The 19,929-nt window shown below is 33.2% G+C and overlaps 2 protein-coding genes across 3 annotated transcripts; both read right to left on the bottom strand.

Moving 5' to 3' along the window:
- Nucleotides 1–1,239: 1,239 nt before the first annotated feature.
- LOC132303920 (uncharacterized) lies at nt 1,240–9,358 on the bottom strand. 2 transcript variants are annotated; one of them, XM_059801403.1, is made up of 4 exons: nt 2,307–2,483; nt 2,111–2,203; nt 1,849–2,022; nt 1,240–1,453 (listed from the first exon to the last, which is right to left on the bottom strand). In XM_059801403.1, the coding sequence occupies exons 1-4, from the start codon at nt 2,439–2,441 to the stop codon at nt 1,415–1,417; spliced, it is 441 nt and encodes a 146-aa protein (XP_059657386.1). In that variant the 5' UTR covers nt 2,442–2,483; the 3' UTR covers nt 1,240–1,414. The 2 variants fall into 2 exon arrangements, 1 of the variants encoding a protein (XP_059657386.1); XR_009481468.1 differs by lacking the exons at nt 2,111–2,203; nt 2,307–2,483 and adding an exon at nt 9,272–9,358.
- A 5,906-nt stretch (nt 9,359–15,264) lies between these two features.
- LOC132303843 (uncharacterized) lies at nt 15,265–18,877 on the bottom strand. The gene is made up of 4 exons (XM_059801313.1): nt 18,724–18,877; nt 18,522–18,614; nt 18,246–18,419; nt 15,265–15,592 (listed from the first exon to the last, which is right to left on the bottom strand). The coding sequence occupies exons 1-4, from the start codon at nt 18,856–18,858 to the stop codon at nt 15,569–15,571; spliced, it is 426 nt and encodes a 141-aa protein (XP_059657296.1). The 5' UTR covers nt 18,859–18,877; the 3' UTR covers nt 15,265–15,568.
- Nucleotides 18,878–19,929: the final 1,052 nt, after the last annotated feature.

The raw sequence follows: 19,929 nt of genomic DNA, 5'->3' as shown, positions 1-19,929 counted from the left end.
GGAGCTCCAAGCTAGAACAAGGGATTCTCCATAGAGGAGATTAAGAGAGAGAAGACAGATTTGCTTAACACCCATGGTAGCGCAAGTCCTAGGAGACCATTACTTATGGTTATAGTTAGGGTGGTGTATATATATTTTCAGCCCTCTTAAATGGTGAAGGTTAAACCCTATTATACTACTTCATTTGGGTAAGGATCATTGGTCATGAGAGCTAATTTCTCTTTATCCAATGGTCGTTTTACTTAGGTAAGGACCCTTGGTTATGAGAGCTAACTTCCTCTCTATCCAATGGTCATTCTATGAGATATATATTTAATGTATTATGTGGTCTTTATTACTCGAGCTCAGCTATTGGGTGTTAAACATTCTCTCCCCCTTGTGCAGACCTCGAAGTGAGGTGATTCCTTAGAACTCAGCCACCTAACCACTGATACTCAGATTCCCGCAACTGAAGATAGGGAAAGAGCCTTCCTCGGGGTTCTGCCTTCTCGGCCCCGCGGACTCTATCCTAACTCTGTGTCTCGAGGTCCTTACAGTTAAAGGGAGCTCGAAAGAAAAATGCCTGAGGTTACGCCTGCAGGAAGCAACCTCGGAAAAAAGGGAAGGAGGGGCCCATCCGACTGGAGCGGGGCACGTCCACAGAAGAGGAAGGGTAGCGACCCCTTTCTCAGCCAGTAATTCAGTTATAGGACGAGTAGCTCGAGGATACTGTCCTTTCAGGAATGCCAGATAAGTACTGGCTAGGTGTGCTTATTTTCAGAGATGGTGTCACTCAAGCAAACATCGTGGCACGTATATCAACAAGGATCATATTACCCAAAAAGAATAAAATAAATAAAGTCATCTTCCAATGATTGCTTGTGTCTAATAAACTGAATGAAGGTCATAAACACTGGCAGTGGAATAAACTGAATGAAGGTCTTTACTACTAATTATGTTAATTATTCTTTCAAAACATATCCTGATAGGGCTCAAATCAAACAATTTTATTATTATTATTATTTTCTTACAAAGTCACAATCTTGTGTGAATATATATCAAGAAAATTAGGTTTGATTGACTTTGTTAAGTTGGTCAGAAGAATTACCAATTGCTGTGAATCTCCAAAGATTTCAGGCACAAAAGCACAAGAACCAAGCTGTGAATTCACTTAATGTCCAGCACTTGATCATATTCAATTTACATGCACCCGTAACTTCTGCCACATTGTTACAAAAAAAATACAAATTCCAAGTAATATGCATAATCTCACAAGGGAGACATAAGTACCATTATTCGTTGTCAACACATAGTTTTCAGTAAATTTACAAACCACCTCTGGTACATGGCCAAACAAGTATCCAATGTTCTAAATCCACAATTATGAAGTTTACCGCCCCTTCATCCAAGCGGAAATAAATACCACCTCGCACTACTACTTGTATATATCTTCAAGCATCGCTTCCGAATAATACTGTGAATAACACCCAAAAATATATGTATGTGAGATTCACAAAAATACATGAAGATCAGACACGATAATCCAACATGGAAATATGAGACATTTGTCCAACACAAGTATATCAATAACAAAAACTTCATTTTGTCCTGATTCTACAATGAAGAAGATAATTCAATATGGGTGAATTTTTAGCCTTATTGCAGTTTTCTTAAGTTGGAAGACTGGATATCTTACACTCTAAGTCACATACAACATCTGATACAAGTACTGAGTCCACCTAAGATAGGGGCATATAGCGAAACTGTTAGACCCACAAACTTCTTCTTCTTCTTCTATTTATTTATTTATTTATTTTCCTGAGATAATTAAATCTCAAAACTGCTATGTAACTAATAAATTAATTTTACCTCATGAGTCTTCATCACGTTGATTGGTCGGTTTCCCTCGAACACATTAGCAGAAAAAAAAGTAGACTGACCATCAGCATCATCCTTATCCTTGGCCTCAAAAGCAAGGCACAAGATGAAATTAACACCCTTAACGTTTGCCCCAATAGTTCTCACAAACTTGTAATTTGTCCCCTAGTACCAAAGAAATTTTCCAACATGAAAAGAAGGGTAATGTGAATTTAACATATATTAATTAAAAGAAAGAAAAAAACTTGCATACATTCATTTTATTGTACTCCTGAATTGATGAACGACAATAACCAATGACCGAATCTGAACTCTTGTGGAGTTGAAATTTTGGAAAATCAAACCCCTATAATAAAAACACCATATTAAATTAATTAGCACTATATAGATATATATAGACACTATGTTATGTTTAAATATAACAATGGGGTTGAGGAGAAGAGACACACTCTTACGAGAACCGCTTCACGGTACAAGGCTATCTGTTCATCGGTCAACACGTCACGAATGTTCAGCCCCTTTCCTGGTTGTCCATAAGACTTTTGTGGTTGTTCAGAAGTGACATGGGAGACGGAAGAAGCCATACGATTGCACAATAGAAAAAACCCTAACCTTACGATTAGATGAGAATGAGATATACTTGTAATATGGATATGGATCCTCTCTCTCTATATATATATTCTCCTTCTGGGCTCCTCTGCGTGGGCCGTACATATAATTGGGTTGGGTTTTGCTCTTTTAGAAACATGGGTAATTAAAGAGAACCCTCCTTCTCGGCTCCTCTGCGCGGGCCGTACATAAATTGGGTTGGGTTTTGCGATTTTAGAAACATGGGGTAAATTCAATGTTTGATGCCTCTAATTAAGAGCTCTTTATACAAGTATTTTGTACTCCGTGATTTGCTATGTAACGGCTTCACAGTTTGAGGAGGATTGATTGTCGAGATTTCTTTAACGTCTCCTTTGATCTTTCCTCCTTTCGACTTTATTCAAATCTCGGATGACTTGTCCATGTTATGACTGGTATTGCCACGTGGATGCCTTGCACTAGCTATTCTTTTGTATATATTTTTCCTTCCACGCTTTGTCTTCAATTTCCTCCAAATCTTGTTTAACAACACAAATTGAAGGAAATTCAATTGTTATGAGTAAAAGTGGAACTTCAACTGTTTTTGAATTTCTCGAACCATCCTGATCCCTAAATTCGTGTGGATGCAAAGCGGTGTTCATAAATCATAACTATTCATCATTGCATATTATGAATATCGTTGCAGTTTCTTAGGTTGTCCTGATTCAACTCTAAAAAAGATAATTCAATATGTGTGAATTTTTAGCGTTATTGCAGTTTTCTTAAGTTGTAAGATTCGATATCCTACACTCAAGTTACGTACCACGTTTGATACATGGGCCGAGTCCATCCAAGATAGTGGCATATAACGAAATTGTTAGACCCATAAACTTAATTGGATTGTTTAACCCTTGGTATGAACTTTAATAACTTTGTCAAGATGGAAATCCAGAACATTTTTGTTGGTTATCAACATACCTAGAATTCCATTTTATAGGATTCCTTGAGTATGAAACAACCACTATTATCCAAAAGAATTACTAAATACACAAAATTATAAGAGACAAATCAAAAGTAATTATTCTCACTGAATCAACGTAAATGTGTAAAGTGTTGCTACACTCCAGCACTTCACATAATTCATTATCATCATCCTTACTTAAATCACATACGAATGGGGTCGACCACATGAATAGCAGGAAGTGCGAAACTCAAATAGAATAGATGTGCTCTAAGAAAGATGCACGGGCTTAATTCGATCATTAAGAGAGAGAAAATCGCTCCAAACTTTTCTATTACAAGACATTTCATCAATAATGTATTTAACCTTTTGATATCATTTTCAATAACCTCATCCGATGTTATTTTTGCTCCCCCTCTCAATCTCTTACCTTCTACTATCACCAGTCTTCCTCGTTTGACCAACGCATTTCTAGGTCTCCAATGTATGTGTCCGAACCATCTAAGTCTCTTTTCTTAGATTTCCTCACTAATGGGTGCTACACCTATTTTTTCTCACTTTCCTTAATAACTCCATCTCTTCCAGTCACTCCCATAGTTGTTAAAGGCTTAAGGAGCACTAAGGCGCCAAAGGCCTCCTGGAGCCTAAGCGCAAGGTGCAATATAAGGCGTGAGCCTGATCGAAGTAAGGTGTGTGTATATAATAATGCATATATTATTATATATATATTCATAATCAAGCTGTAATTGCAGTTAATGTAAGTAGTGAACATAAATTTATGAATTTTGTCAAATATTTCATAAGGTTAAACAATACAGTATATGATATAGAACCTTTTAATTTAGTAGTCAATAAGTAAAAAAGAAAATGATATGAATAAATGATTAAAAAATACAAGGCGCCCCTTTTTTTAGCCTGGTGCCTACTAAAAAGCGTGAACCTGAGGGCTTTATGTGAGCCTGATTGAAGGGGCCTTGCCTGTAATAGGTTGAGGCGCTCTAGCTGAGCCTTGACGAGCCTGGGGCTTTTTTGGAGCCTAGGCGCGCCTTTAACAACTATGGTCACTCCACTAATCTATCTTAACATTCTCATTTCCAGTACATGAAGATGTTGTTCTTATTTCATTTTTGAGACATAAGAGAATATACATAAGGTGACATGCTATAATGACTATGTGGTAGTGTGATATATCAGTATCTTGGGCAAAGGTTCTCAATTTCTTCAAGAATATAGTTGAATTTTTTTTTCAAAAAAAAAAAAAAAAAAAAAAAAAAAAAAAAACTGTGCCCCTCTGGATTGAAAAAAATCCTAGCTCCGCACCTGGATGAAGGCCAAACTTACCCTAGCTGGAAAAAAAAATCACACAATCAGAAGCAAATGCATTTAGGTCACGTTCACTGTAATAATGTAACACCGTCTCTCTGCGTTAGTTGAAATACCAGGAATACTTCTACCACTTCTACTATGGATGGCCTTTTCTATCCAACTGCTTCAGCCAATATTGGAACACAACTGAAAATCGTAGTCCTTTTTTTTTTTTTTTTCATTTCAGTCAATCATCTACCAGATAAAAATACAACGCAATAAAGGCATGGTCACACTACAATTGCTTATATCGAGACAACAAGGACAATGACATTCTGTATGTATATAAATTGGATTTAGAAGATTTTTTTAAAAATAATAATATAGTTGCAATTATACAAATTTAAAATGATAAATGTTCATATATTAGGCACAAAAGCAAGAACCAAGCTGTGAATTCACTTCATGTTCAGCAATTGATCATATTCAATTACATGCACCCATAACTTCTAGCCATATTGTTATAAAAAATAAAAACAAAAAAATTTCCAAGTAATATGCATTAGGGAGACATGAGTACCATTAATAATTGTCAACACATAGCTTTTACTTTTTAGGAAGCTCACAAACCACCTTAGTGTGTGTATATATATATATAACAAGTATCCAATGTTCTATAGCCACAATTATGAAGTTTCCAGCCCCTTCATCCAAATGGAAATAAATACCACCTCACACTACTACTTGAATACATCTTCAATTGCCTGCAAATAACACCCAAAAATATGTATGTGAGATTCACAAAAAATGCATGAAGATCAGACACAATAATCCAACATGGAAATATGGGACACTAGTCCAACACTTGTGGTTAGAGATGCATTAAACAAGTATATCAATAACAAAAATTTGTAAATTAAACTCCCTCGTTATGTTTCTTTTTGTCTACGTTGTCTAAAACAACTAATTCTACTCTGAAGAACATAAGTCAATATAACTGACCTAAACATTTTTGTTAGTTATCAACATACCTAGAATTCCATTTTATAGAACTACTTGAGTATGAGAAAGTGCACAAAAAACACAAAAGGCATAAATAAACAACCATTATAATCCAAAAGAATAACTAAATAAACATAATGATTAAAATTTAAGAAACGAATCAAAAGTAATAATTGTCACTGAATCAACATAAATGTTTAAAGCTTTGGTACACTCCTCCTCAAGTATTCAGCACTTCACGTGATTCATCATCACCATCCTTACCTTAAGCCCATATGAATGGGGTCGACCACATGAATTCTCTCGTTCCAAACTTTTCTATTACAAGCCATTTCATCTATACTGTATTTGACTTTTTAATATCGTTTTCAATAACCTAATCCGATGTTATTGAATCAAATCGCGTTTAGGTCACTCATTCACTGTAATAATGTAACACTATCTCTCTGGGTTGGTTGAAATACTAGGAATAATTCTACCACTTCTACTAGGGATGGCCTTCTTTATCCAACTGCTTCGGCCAATATTGGAACACAACTGAAAATCGTCCTTTTTTTTTTTTTTTTTTTTTTCTTTCTTCAAGTCAATCATCTAGATCCCAAACAACAGGGCATGAGAGAGTTATGACATAGCAGTCCCTACCAGAGAGAAATACAACACAATAAAGGCATGATCACACTACCATTGTTTATATGGAGACAACAACGACAGTGGCATTCTATATGTATATAAATTGGATTTAGAAGATATTTTTAAAAATGATAACATATTTGCAATTATACAAATTTAAAATGATAAATGTTCAGATATTATCACAAACCATAAGGCGTGGTATAGTATTTCAATCCAAGAATCGATCCATTCCACATTCTTGTCCTGATTTAAATAGGACATGCTAAAGCCTAGACTCACTTGAATAGCACAACAAATTATAAGTATGGGTCCAAAATTCCCAAATCTCAGTACTAATCCTTCATATTTTACAATCCAACGTTATGTAGGAAAAAAAGTTTATAGAAAAAAAAAAAAAAAAAAAAAAAAAAAAAGAGGTGGTCAAATGTGTTGAGACACTGACCTAAATTCCCTCATTTTCAGCTAAAAAGTCTTTATCTTCATGTATATGAGTAATTCTCCTAACTCAAATCTTCACTTTATAAAAGATAGTGAACTCATGAATAAAATAGTCTTCATTAAATAACACATACTAGTCAAATAATTTATAACACTTACTATTAGAAACCAAGCCCAAATGAACAAAGCCAACCAACCACCGATCACCACAATTTCCCCCTTCGTAACACCCAAAATAGAATCCACATCTTTTACCATCTCCTCTTCTAAAACCACATTCCACATTCTACCTCACATCGCCTTCTATTTTATGAAGATCATGAATCCTCCTGTTGAGATAGCATCTCCAACTCACAATCATTAGTCCAAAAACCTCTATACCGCTCCCCGAAACTCCGCTCAGCCAATTTCAGTACACCTAAGGTGACCGCCACTACCTTTCCATCGCTCGTCATTGCAAGCGAAAAACGTAAACCATTCTACAAACTAATATCTAATGTTTTACTCACCAAAAAAAAAAAGAAAAGAAACTAATATCTAATGTTCTTAACAATACATTTATTGGAAAAATGCTAAGAGTTGTGGTACACAGACATAAGCTTTCAACTAATTAGACATCATATCTCTTAATATTCATCCTATTTCTTCTTTCGAAGAAAGTTTTAAGTGTTTAGAACACTTTTATTTCTTATAATAAAACAAAGGGTAAAGTACAGTTACACCCCATGAGATTTAGCAAAATGATACTCATAGAAAACTTACCTGTTTTTTGGACAAAGACACCCCCTAAAGGTTCAAAAATGAACAAAGACTCCCCTGTACATGAAAAATTGACCAAATTACCCTTTGACCGTTTAGGAGACTTTTTAACTTTACAATTTAATAAATTTGACCAATCTACCCTCATAAATAATTTATGCATAAAAAAAAAAGTAAATTTTTTTTTTTTTTTTTTTTTTTACTTTATAAATGTCTCAACTTCTAAAAAATGTAGACGTCTAAAATGATTTTTTGATTCAATACATATATTTCAAATAAATTATATTTTGTTATTATTTCTTTTCTTTTTCTTTTTTATTTTTAAATTAAGAAACTTAATTCTTTCATCTAAAAAAATTAAACCAATCTCTTTTCCTTAAAAATAAAAAATATGGTACCAATATAACTTTATGCATCTTAAATTATATATCAAATATTATGCATTTCCCAACATAAAAGAAAATAGGTACCATCTTAACTTTATGCATGCCTTTTTTTTTTCTTTTTTTTTTTCCCTTTTGTTTTATTATTATTTTTCCTTTTGTTTTATTATTATTATTATTATTATTTTCCCTTTTATGTTGGGAAATACATAATATTTTATATATAATTTAAGATGCATAAAGTTATACTGGTACCATATTTTTTACTTTTAAGGAAAAGAGATTGGTTTAATTTTTTTAGATGAAAGAATTAAGCATCTTAATTTAAAAATAAAAAAGAAAAAGAGAAGAAGTAATAACAAAATATAATTTATTTAAAATATATGTATTGGATCACAAAATTATTTTAGACGTCTACATTTTTAAGAAGTTTGGACATTTATGCATAAATTGTTTTTAAGGGTAGATTGGTCCAATTTATTAAATTGTAAAGTTAAAAAAGTCTCATAAATGGTTAAAGGATAATTTAGTCAATTTCTCATGTAAAGGGGTATCTTTGTCCACTTTTGAACCTTCAAGGGGTGTCTTTGTTAAAAAAATAGATAAATTTCCTCCGAGTGTCCTTTTGTCAAACCTCAGCGGGTGTTACTGTACTTTACCCTAAAACAAAATAAGAGTTATGTTGCATCGACATAAGATTTGGACTAAATTAGACATGTTATTCCCATCATATTCTAGTTACTCTTTTTGAAGAAATTTTGAAGTGATTGGGCTTGTAATTCTTTTTCTAAAATTCACACTATAATCCAAAAAGATAATGTCCCTGGAATCAACTTCAATATATATATATCTAGAATCCTTGATAGCATCTAATATCCTACATTTTCACCCTATAACTTATAAATGAGGTATAAAATAAATAAAATAAAATAAAAAAGAAAAAGAAATCCACATGAAAAAAAATGGGAATTAGACAATCAGCTGTTTGAACTCCATAAATATACATATATAGATACACATACAAATAAAATCTCCATAACTTCCTCTCCCCAAACAAGTAATAACAGAATCTAATGTACATCTGATATATTAATTTTACCTCATGAGTCTTACCCACGCGGATTGGTCGATTTCCCTCAAACACATTAGCACGAAAAATATTAGACTGACTATCAGCATCATCCTTATCCTTGGCCTCAAAAGTAAGGCACAAGATGAAATTAGCAATACCCAAAATGTTTGCCCCAGCAGTTCTCACAAACTCATAATTTGTCCCCTAGTACCAAAGAAATTTTTCAATATGAAAAGAAGGGTAATGTGAATTTAACATATATTAATTAAAAGAGAAAAAAAAAACCTTGCATACATTCATTTTATTGTACTGCTGAATTGATGAACGACAGTAACCAATGACCGAATCTGAATTCTTGTGGGGGTGAAATTTTGGTAAATCAAACCCCTGTAATAAAAGCACCAAATTAAATTAATTAGCACCATATATATATATATATATATATAGACACTATCTATGTTATGTTTAAATATAAGGATGGGGTTGAGGAGAATAGACGCATACTCTTACGAGAACCGCTTTACGGTACAAGGCCATTTGTTCATCGGTCAACATATCACGGATGTTCAGCCCCTTTCCTGGTTGTCCGTAAGACTTTTGTGGTGGTTCAGAAGTGACATGGGAGACGGACGAAGCCAAACGATTGCACAACAGAAAAAACCCTAACCCTAACTGGCACCAACGATTAGATGAGAATGAGATATACTTGTACAAAAAAAAAAAAAAAAAAAAAAAAAAAAAAAAAAAAAAAACCAGAAATAGAAGTTAAAGAAATAAAAAAAATATTTGTTTTGCTCAAATAAAATATTGATTACCTCAATAATATGCAATGCAATGAATTATTCAGGTTGCTGAAATAAAATATTAGATATTACCTCAATGCAATGCAATGCAATGAATTGATTCAGGTTGCTGAAATAAAATATAGATATTATCTCAATGCAAAGCAAAAAAAGTGGTCCAAAATTGTTTGACAAAAATCAACAATGTTTGATTCTTCTCGTATTTTCCTTAACCTAATTAATCAGAAAAAATAATGGAGGTTGTAGTCTGATTCTCCATTTTGATTATCTTTAATTTAATTTTTTAGTTAGCTTCTTCTTCTTCTTCATTTTTTTTTTTTTGAGCAATAATTGACCGCAAATATTTAAAAAAAAACTTTGTAATTTTCCTTATTGTTCATCAGTACTGTTTTTATGATTTTATCGTAGCATATATAATATGTATATACTTGGAACACAACCATTTACACTTGATGAGATCTTCATAATCAGAAAAAGAATGGAGGTTTTAGTTCTGACTCCTTGATTATCCAATTTATCCTGCCTTTTTTGTCTATGCCAATAAGGTAAGGGGAAAGTCTCCTATTTCAAGCGATCCATAAATTTTCAAAATTCTATAATGAACCGCACTAATAAAATTAGATTCAAATTGATCAAAAAGGAGATAAAGGATTCCATAAACACACGGAATCAAGGAGATAAATAATTGTTTAAAAGACTAAAATACCCATACCTTTTAAAGTCTTGACTACAATGCCTTTTATAAGAATAATATGAACGAATTAAAGTACCTGCCAAGCAATAGGCATTGATACAAAAATTAGAAAAGATAGTTTCGTCAACTACAACTACACTTGTGGAGGTCCGTCATCAACCATGTTCTTGTCGTGGTCTGAAAAATGTTTAAAGAAGGAATGAGCATCGAGGCTCGGTAAAAGATGTCTAAGGCGTCAACTTTAGACTCCCTTGAACCACATATCACACCTTAGGAATTATAAGATGCCGGGTGTGATACCCCTCGGATCCGAGACACGGGTTGATCAGGCCCAGGCCCAAACCCGAGGGAATATCAAACAATTAAAGTATTTTAAAGCGAACACAAATGACAAAATGAAACAAAAGTGATGGAATAAAACTGAAAGTAACATTAATTATAAAATCCTCCATGTATAACTGAAAATTAAAAATCCAATCCTCCAAAACTTCAAGGTTACAACTTGGGAATCCACTGATGGACCCATAACCAAAAGTTCAACTGAAACTGAAAACTGAAAATAGATAATGCTAGAAACATCGAGAGAAGTCCTACGTATTCAGATGAAAGTGAGACTGTCCTCGACAAGCACGATCAAGCTCTAAGGCTGGAACCGTCCTGTACCTGAAAAGAATAATAAATGAGTGGGTCAGACCCACGAGCAAGTTCTAATCTAACTGCAATCCATACAGTGACCCGATACGCAGATACACCGTAGACACCTCACAATATCTATCTAGTCGATACATATAAATATATCCACACTAAGGGACATTCACTAGTCTATAATAGGGGTCTCAACCTGAATAGAAGGCAACATGCGAATACGCACCCAAAGGTGGGCATGAGTACCTAGACCTAACAGGGTACACCTCAACCTATTATAACCAGCTACGCATCCACTGCATATACGCACCCTAACCAACGAGTCTGAGACTCAAGCTCAACTCGTGGTACCATAACCATATATATAAAGTCCGTCCAAATCCAGGGTATGTAGTTCAACTATTTATTAAAATGTCATACAAAAAACCAACTAGTTAGTCATTCAACTTATTCAGTTGATATGACTTAACTACCATCCGTTAATCCGGGAAGTCATCCAACTTGTTTACAGCTGATCTGACTCAGTCACAATTAGGATTCGATATCTTTCAATCCATTCCATTAATCCATTAGGTTAGGTTTATGCGTTTTGAGCTAAACCGTCCCTAGTATGTCACCGTCCCATACCGGTACATACCATCCTCCATATCCATGTAAATTACAACATATATAACAGTTCAATAATTTACAGACCAAAACTACCATCCAACCAATTGCAGAAAAATATTTAAAGCTTCAGCAATTTAAATCCAAGCATTTAACCATAAAGTTGCAGGAGACGATTTAACAAATCAACATCTAACATCCAGAGCATGCATAGACCAAATTTAATACGTCAGGGACTCCATCATGCATGTGAATAAGTTAAATAATCCTATTATTAACCAATAAATTGCTAAAACAACTCAGAAGATTGTTTAAATATTTCAGCAGATTAAATCCAAACATTAACCATATAGTTGCAGTAAACAATTTAATAATTCAGCAACTAGCCTCCTAAGCATGCATAGATCAAAATTAATAATTAGATGACCTTATCATGCACTTAAATGTATTCTAAAACAAGTTTTATAAACACATTATGTTCCATCAAATTGCTGAATTTTAATTCAACAATTAATTCAACTTCCATGTGTTAAGTGCCTTAATTTTTACACTGTTTGTCCCAACAACTTAGAATTAAACTTTACTCAATTTAGGGTCTTAATAACACTCAAAATTCATTCCTTGATCCCTCTGTAAAGTTCCAAATTCATTCAAACAGTCTCCATGCTCCAACAGTGAACATAGTATGTAGAAAATAAAAAAAAAAAATCGTAAAAGAAATTAAAAATAACAAGGGAGCCTGCTCCAGAATTTGGAGCAGGCTCTTTTCCAGCCTAGAGCCGGCTCTAGGACTTCCTAGAGCCGGCTCCACTTTGTTGTGGGAGCCGGCTCCCACTTCCATGGAGCTGGCTCTCACCTCCTGTGTGAGCCTTCGTCCCTGGTGCGTGTTTCAGCTCTTGTGCTCCTTCTCCGGCTTATTCCTAACCCTCTGTTAGTTTTTAAAACCAAACTTAGGACTCGTAATTTAGTCTAGAAGCATTCCCCAAGATTGTTTACAATAGTTTTGAAAGTAATTACAGAGTTTAATCAGGCCATTTAAACTAGCGTTGTTGAAGAACGACACTGAAACTAAATTGCAAGATCAGTTTTATCCCAACCCCTCTGTTCTTTCTCCAATTTAAATTTGAAGTCTTAACTTACGTCTAGAATCCAGTCAGACCTTGGTTGATTTCAGTAAGATTCAAAATAAAAATTAGAACAGTGGGACGTTATGCCAAAACCGAGTCAAGAAAACATGCGCACTATAATTATTTTGTAAATAAATTTTGCACAGATAAAACGATCAAGCAAATTATATATCAAACATGCATGGTTCAGTTTAAGGCCAATTAATCTCCTAGAGACTGTCTAGGTGCACAGAACACAAGCCAAAGGGAAGGAGAAAGAGAAGAACTTGCCTGTGATTTCAATCTTGAAATCCCTGTGTCGTTTCTAAGTTTTCCGGCAATTCTGAACGCCGCCAAGCTTCCTATAACTCTGTCTCTAATCCTTACTCAACCTCCTTGGTCCTCTCTATACACTTCCTCTTAAGCGTCACTCTGTTTTCCCCACAACTGCTCTCTGTTTCCCTCTCTGTATCTTGGGTACGTGAATAGGGTTTTGTTTTTCCAACCCTTGATACAGAGTAACCATATATATATAGGCGTAAAAACATAAACCCTAATCCGTGTTTAATCAGAGACAGAGCCTAATTCTAAACCTAGTCGGCCCATGAAACTACTTTTGTTACGGCGTGAAATTTCCAACCCCAAAGTTAACTGTAACTTAAAGCAGAATTAAATGAAAAAACAATTACATAATTAAATCCACTTAACTAATTAATTTCAATTAAAAACCCAATTAAATAATTAAAAACACTTAATTCAATTTAAAACACATGATGACACATAGGTAAACAACAATTAAACCAAATAATCACATAAAACAATTTAAGTCAAAGTTCAAATAACCAATTAAATAAAAATGCGATAAAGATAATAAAATAAAGTTTTAAATATGTTAAAAAAAATGCCGAGACTATCCTTTTTAAAATTAGGGGTATTACACCGGGGTCATACTTGGGGGATATTACGGAATTCAATTCACATTTCAACCCAATCCATGGCATAGATACAATTCCACATTTTATGAATGAAGAGCAATCCAATGTTCTAAATCCACTATTATGAAGTTTACATTTGTCCAATTGGAAATAAATTCAACCTCACACTACTTCAAAAAAATATCTTCAATCGCCTGCAAATAACACGTGCAAAAATATGTATGTGAGATTCACAAAATTACATGAAGTATAGTAATCAGACATACTAACGGCCAGTGGCCTAACGGTATCAGGCTCCTACTTTTCAAAGAGAGGTAAAATGTTTGAACCTCAGACATGTGTGTGTGAGTAAGATTTGATATCCTACACTCAGTCACGTACCACATCTGATATATGTACTGAGTCCACTTCGCGATAGGGGCATATAGACAAATTGTTATACACATAAACTTGAATGGATTGATCAACAGTACCGTTCTTTTGATAACTTTGTAAAGTTGAAATCTAAATCCGAAACATTTATGTTGAATATCAACATATCTAGAATTTCATTTTATAGGATTCCTTGTGTACAAAGGTGCACAAAAAAACACAAAAGACATAAATTTGATGAAAGAAAAATAACAAAAATATATGAGAAAACTTAGAAATTACATAAAGTGAAAGAATTATAAACTTCCAATACAACATTACTTCAATGTTGTACTGGACAAAGGACTAAAATGGTGGCAAACATCAAAATATCGAACATCCATTATTATCCGAAAGAATTACAAATTCAACATAAGGATTAAAATTAAAGAGATGAATCAGAAGTCATGATTATCACCGAATCAACTTAAATGTCTAAAAGTGTTGCTACCCTCCTCATCACACGATTCATCATCACCATTCACCGTCATTCTCAAAAAAAAAAAAAAAATTCCTCGCGTGTATAATATGAATATCAACAAAATTATATTGTCAAAATTTCACTAGGTAAATTACTCCGACCACATGTAAATTTTGCTTTTATTAATCAACCTCTCTTTTTTCTTAATTCATACTCGCATCCTTATGCCTTCACCAACGCTTGCACCCTGTCCTCTCTTTCGAAAGTAGGGGCTTGATAGAGATGCACCATTGACCCGTTGGTTGATCAGATCAACTTCTCTTAATCCTGTGCAAATTTTTTCTTATTTGTCTCATAATAAGATGCCACCAAAGCATCGCTAGCAAGAGGAATTTGATGTATCAATGTCTCTTATAGTACTCTGAGATTGAAATCTCTTACCAATTCTATTTCAGCCATTCCCTCCTTAGCACAACCACTGATTTCTTTTAATTAAATAGCCAAAAAAGGCCTTAAGCTGTGTTCAGTTGCATGGAATTAGAATTTGTGAAATTAGAGAGAAAAGTAAGTCACAAAATTGAACCAAAATTTTATCTAATTCCCATGCAGCCGAACACAACCTTATATACTTTCAGACCATCTCCAAAGATTTCTGGCACAAAAGCAAGAACCAAGCTGTGAATTCACTTCATGTCCAGCAATTGATCATATTCAATTACATGCACCCATAACTTCTAGCCATATTGTTACAAAAAATAAAAACAAAAAATATTCCAAGTAACATGCAAAATCTCACAAGGGAGACATGACTACCATTATTAATTGTCAACACATAGCTTTTAGGGATCTCACAAACCACCTTTGTGTGTGTGTGTATATATATATATAACAAGTACCCAATGTTCTAAAGCCAAAATTATGAAGTTTACAGCCCCTTCATCCAAATGGAAATAAATACCACCTCACACTACTACTTGAATACATCTTCAATTGCCTGCAAATAACACCCAAAAATATGTATGTGAGATTCACAAAAAATGCATGAAGATCAGACACATAATCCAACATGGAAATATGGGACACTTGTCCAACACTAGTGGTTAGAGATGCACTAAACAAGTATATCAATAACAAAAATTTGTACATTAAACTCCCTCGTTATGTTCCTTTTTGTCTACATTGTCTAAAACAACTGATTCTACTCTAAAGAATATAATTCAATATATGTGAATTTTTAGCCTTATTGCAGTTTTCTTAGGTTGGAAGATTTGATATCCTACACTCAACTCGCATACCACATCTAATACATGTACCGAGTCCACCTAAAATAGGGTGTATATAGCGAAACTGTTAGACCAATAAACTTAATTGGATTATTTAACAATTGGTATGATCCTTGATAACTTTGTCAAGATGGAAATCCAAATCCAGAACATTTTTGTTGGTTATCAACATACCTAGAATTCCATTTTATAGGACTACTTGAGTATGAGAAAGTGCACAAAAAACACAAAAAGCATAGATAAACAACCATTATAATCCAAAAGAATTACTAAATAAACATAATGATTAAAATTTAAGAGACGAATCAAAAGTAATAATTTCACTGAATCAACATAAATGTGTAAAGCTTTGCTACATTTCTCATCCTCAAGCATTCAGCACTTCACATGATTCATCATCATCATCCTTACCTTAACCCATATGAATGGGATCGATCACATGAATTCTCTCGCTTCAAACTTTTCTATTAAAAGCCATTTCATCTATACTGTATTCAACTTTTTAATATCGTTTTCAATAATCTCATCCGATGTTGTTGAATCAAATCGCATTTAGGTCACAAATTCGCTGTAATAATGTAACACTATCTCTCTGGGTTAGTTGAAATACTAGGAATAATTCTACCACTTCTACTAGGGATGGCCTTTTTTATCCAACTGCTTCAGCCAATATTGGAACACAACTGAAAATCGTCCTTTTTTTTATTATTATTTCTAGTCAATCTCATCTAGATCCCAAACAACAGTGCATGAGAGAGTTATGACATAACAGTCCCTACCAGATAGAAATACAACACAATAAAGGCATGGTCACACTACAATTGCTTATATGGAGACAACAACAAGGACAATGGCATTCTGTACGTATATAAATTGGATTTAGAAGATATTTTTAAAAATGATAATATATTTGCAATTATACAAATTTAAAATGATAAATGTTCATATATTATCACAAACCATAAGGCATGGGATAGTATTTCAATCCAAGAATCGATCCATTCCACATTCTCGTCCTGATTTAAATAGGGCTTACTGAAGCCTGGACTCGCTTATAGCACAACAAATTATAAGTATCGGTCCAAAATTCCCAAATACTAATCCTTCATATTTTACAATCCAACTTTATGTAGGAAAAAAGTTTATAAAAAAAGAAGAAGGTGGTCAAATGTGTTGAGACACTGACCTAAATCTATAACCTAAATTCCCTCATTTCCAGCTAAAAAGTCTTTATCTTCATATATATGAGTGATTCTCCTTACTCAAATCTTCATATATATGAGTAATTCTCCTTACTCAAATCTTCACTTCATAAAAGATAGTGAACTCATGAATAAAACAGTCTTCATTAAATAACACATTCTATACTTGTCAAAAAATTTAATGACACTTACTATTAGAAACCAAGCCTAAATGAACAAAGCCAACCAACCACCGATCACCACAATTTCCCCCTTCGTAACACCCAAAATAGAATCCACATCTTGTACCATCTCCTCTTCTAAAACCACATTCCACATTCTACCTCACATCGCCTTCTATTTTATGAAGATCATGAATCCTCCTGTTGAGATAGCATCTCCAACTCACCATCATTAGTCCAAAAACCTCTATATCGCTCCCCGAAACTCGGCTCAGCCAATTTCAGTACAACTAAGGTGACCGCCACTACCTTTCCAACGCTCGTCATTGCATGCGAAAAACGTAACCCATTCTACAAACTAATATCTAATGTTTTACTTACCAAAATAAAAAATAAAAAAACTAATATCTAATGTTCTTAACAATACTTTTATTGGAAAAATGCTAAGAGTTGTGGTACACGGACATAAGCTTTCAACTAATTAGACGTCATATTTCTTAATATTCATCCTATTTCTTCTTTCGAAGAAAATTTTAAGTGTTTAGAACCCTTTTATTTCTTACAATAAAACAAAATAAGAGTTATGTTGCATCGACATAAGCTTTGGACTAAATTAGACATGTTATTCTCATCATATTCTAGTTACTCTTTTTTGAAGAAATTTTGAAGTGATTGGAACCCTTGTAATGCTTTTTTAAAATTCACACTATAATCCAAAAGAGATAATATCCTGGAATCAACTTCAATAAATATATATATATATATATATAGAATCCTTGATAGCATCTAATATCCTAAATTTTCACCCTATAACTTATAAATGAGGTAAAATAAAAAAAATAAAAATAAAAACACATGAAAAAAAATGGGAATTAGACAATCAGCTGTTGAACTCCATAAATATACATATATAGATACACATACAAATAAAATCTCCATAACTTCCTCTCCCCAAACGAGTAATAACAGAATCTAATGTACATCTGATATATTAATTTTACCTCATGAGTCTTACCCACGCGGATTGGTCGATTTCCCTCGAACACATTAGCACGAAAAATATTAGACTGACCATCAGCATCATCCTTATCCTTGGCCTCAAAAGTAAGGCACAAGGTGAAATTAACACCCAAAACCTTTGCCCCCGTAGTTCTTACAAACTCGTAATTTGTCCCCTAGTACCAAAGAAATTTTCCAAAATGAAAAGAAGGCTAATGTGAATTTAACATATATTAATTAAAAGAAGAAAAAGAAAAAAAAAAAAAAAACTTGCATACATTCATTTTATTGTACTGCTGAATTGATGAACGACAATAACCAATGACCAAATCTGAATTCTTGTTGGGGTAAAATTTTGGAAAATCAAACCCCTATAATAAAAACACCAAATTAAATTAATTAGCACCATATATATACACATATATAGACACTATGTTATGTTTAAATATAACGATGGGGTTGAGGAGAAGAGACACATACTCCTATGAAAACCGCTTCACGGTACAAGGCTATCTGTTCATCGGTCAACACGTCACGGATGTTCAGCCCCTTTCCTGTTTGTCCATAAGACTTTTGTGGTGGTTCAGAAGTGACAAGGGAGACAGAAGGAGCCATACGATTGCACAACAGAAAAAAAACCATAACCAGGTTGGCCCTGAGATTGAAAAAATCTTGAAAGGCCTTAGGCGAACTTTAAATATGAGGTCCTTTATACATAATGTTTCATGCACACACACAAAAAAAAATTATAACAGTGCAAAATTTTCATTAAAGTAAATCTGATCTTTCATTTTAAGCTGCAAAATTATCAATTAAAGTGCTCCAATCATGTTTTTCCAATATATCTTTTTCAATAGATAAGATAACCAATCCATTCAATCTCTCTTGTGTTATCGCAGACCGCAAGTACGATTTGATTAACTTCAACATTGAAAAGCTTCAAGTTTAGCATCTCTTAGAGGACCTCTTTCAACTAATAAATTTCTCAATTTTTTTATCAATCTTTTTCCAATTTGATGGATCATTAATGTTCAAGGAAATATTATCATTCTCATTTAGATGTTCTTCATTACCAAACCTTCAAGTTCATTCACATTTTCTTCATTTTGATTCTCATTCCTATCTTCATTTTGTTCCTAAAAAAAACTTATGAATAACGCCTTTCTCATATTGAATCAATTCTTCTTCTCTCTCTTATTTATTTATTTATTTATTTATTTATTTATTTTTTCATGCCCAGATTCAAATTTTCTTGTAAACATAATTGACAAAATAAAATAAAATAAAACAGAAATAGAAGTTATAAAAAAAATATTTGTTTTGCGGAAATAAAATATAGATTACCTCGATGCAATGCAATGAAATGAATTGATTCAGGTTGCTGACATAAAATATTAGATATTACCTCAATGCAAAGCAAAAAAAGTGGTCCATAATTGTTTGACAAAAATCAACAATGTTTGATTCTTCTCATATTTTCCTTAACCTAATAAATCAATGGAGGTTGTAGTCTGATTCTCCATTTTGATTCTCTTTAATTTAATTTAATTTTTTTTATTTTTTTATTTTTTTTATCACATGAGCAATAATTGACCGCAAATATAATATAAAATAAAATAAAAACTTTGTAATTTTCCTTATTGGTCATCAGTACTGTTTTTATGATTTTATCGTAGTATATATAAT

Source organism: Cornus florida, unplaced genomic scaffold, assembly GCF_030987335.1.
Source record: "Cornus florida cultivar Cherokee Brave unplaced genomic scaffold, ASM3098733v1 CherokeeBrave_3.0.0_Hap2_Chr01, whole genome shotgun sequence".
NCBI classification, from domain to species: Eukaryota; Viridiplantae; Streptophyta; class Magnoliopsida; order Cornales; family Cornaceae; genus Cornus; species Cornus florida.
The sequence above is the reverse complement of the archived record's forward strand: the minus strand, read 5'-3'. Positions and strand labels throughout refer to the sequence as shown.

Excerpts from the sequence above, each read along its gene's own strand:
- LOC132303920 (XM_059801403.1), bottom strand. The coding sequence starts at position 2,441 with ATGGCTTCTTCCGTCTCCCATGTCACTTCTGAACAACCACAAAAGTCT. Across the intron at positions 2,023-2,110 it reads AGGAGTACAATAAAATGAAT|GGGACAAATTACAAGTTTGT; the intron begins GTATGCAAGTTT and ends CTTTGGTACTAG. Across the intron at positions 1,454-1,848 it reads ACGTGATGAAGACTCATGAG|TATTATTCGGAAGCGATGCT; the intron begins GTAAAATTAATT and ends TGTTATTCACAG.
- LOC132303843 (XM_059801313.1), bottom strand. The coding sequence starts at position 18,858 with ATGGCTCCTTCTGTCTCCCTTGTCACTTCTGAACCACCACAAAAGTCT. Across the intron at positions 18,615-18,723 it reads GTGAAGCGGTTTTCATAGGA|GGGTTTGATTTTCCAAAATT; the intron begins GTATGTGTCTCT and ends TTTTTATTATAG. Across the intron at positions 18,420-18,521 it reads AGCAGTACAATAAAATGAAT|GGGACAAATTACGAGTTTGT; the intron begins GTATGCAAGTTT and ends CTTTGGTACTAG.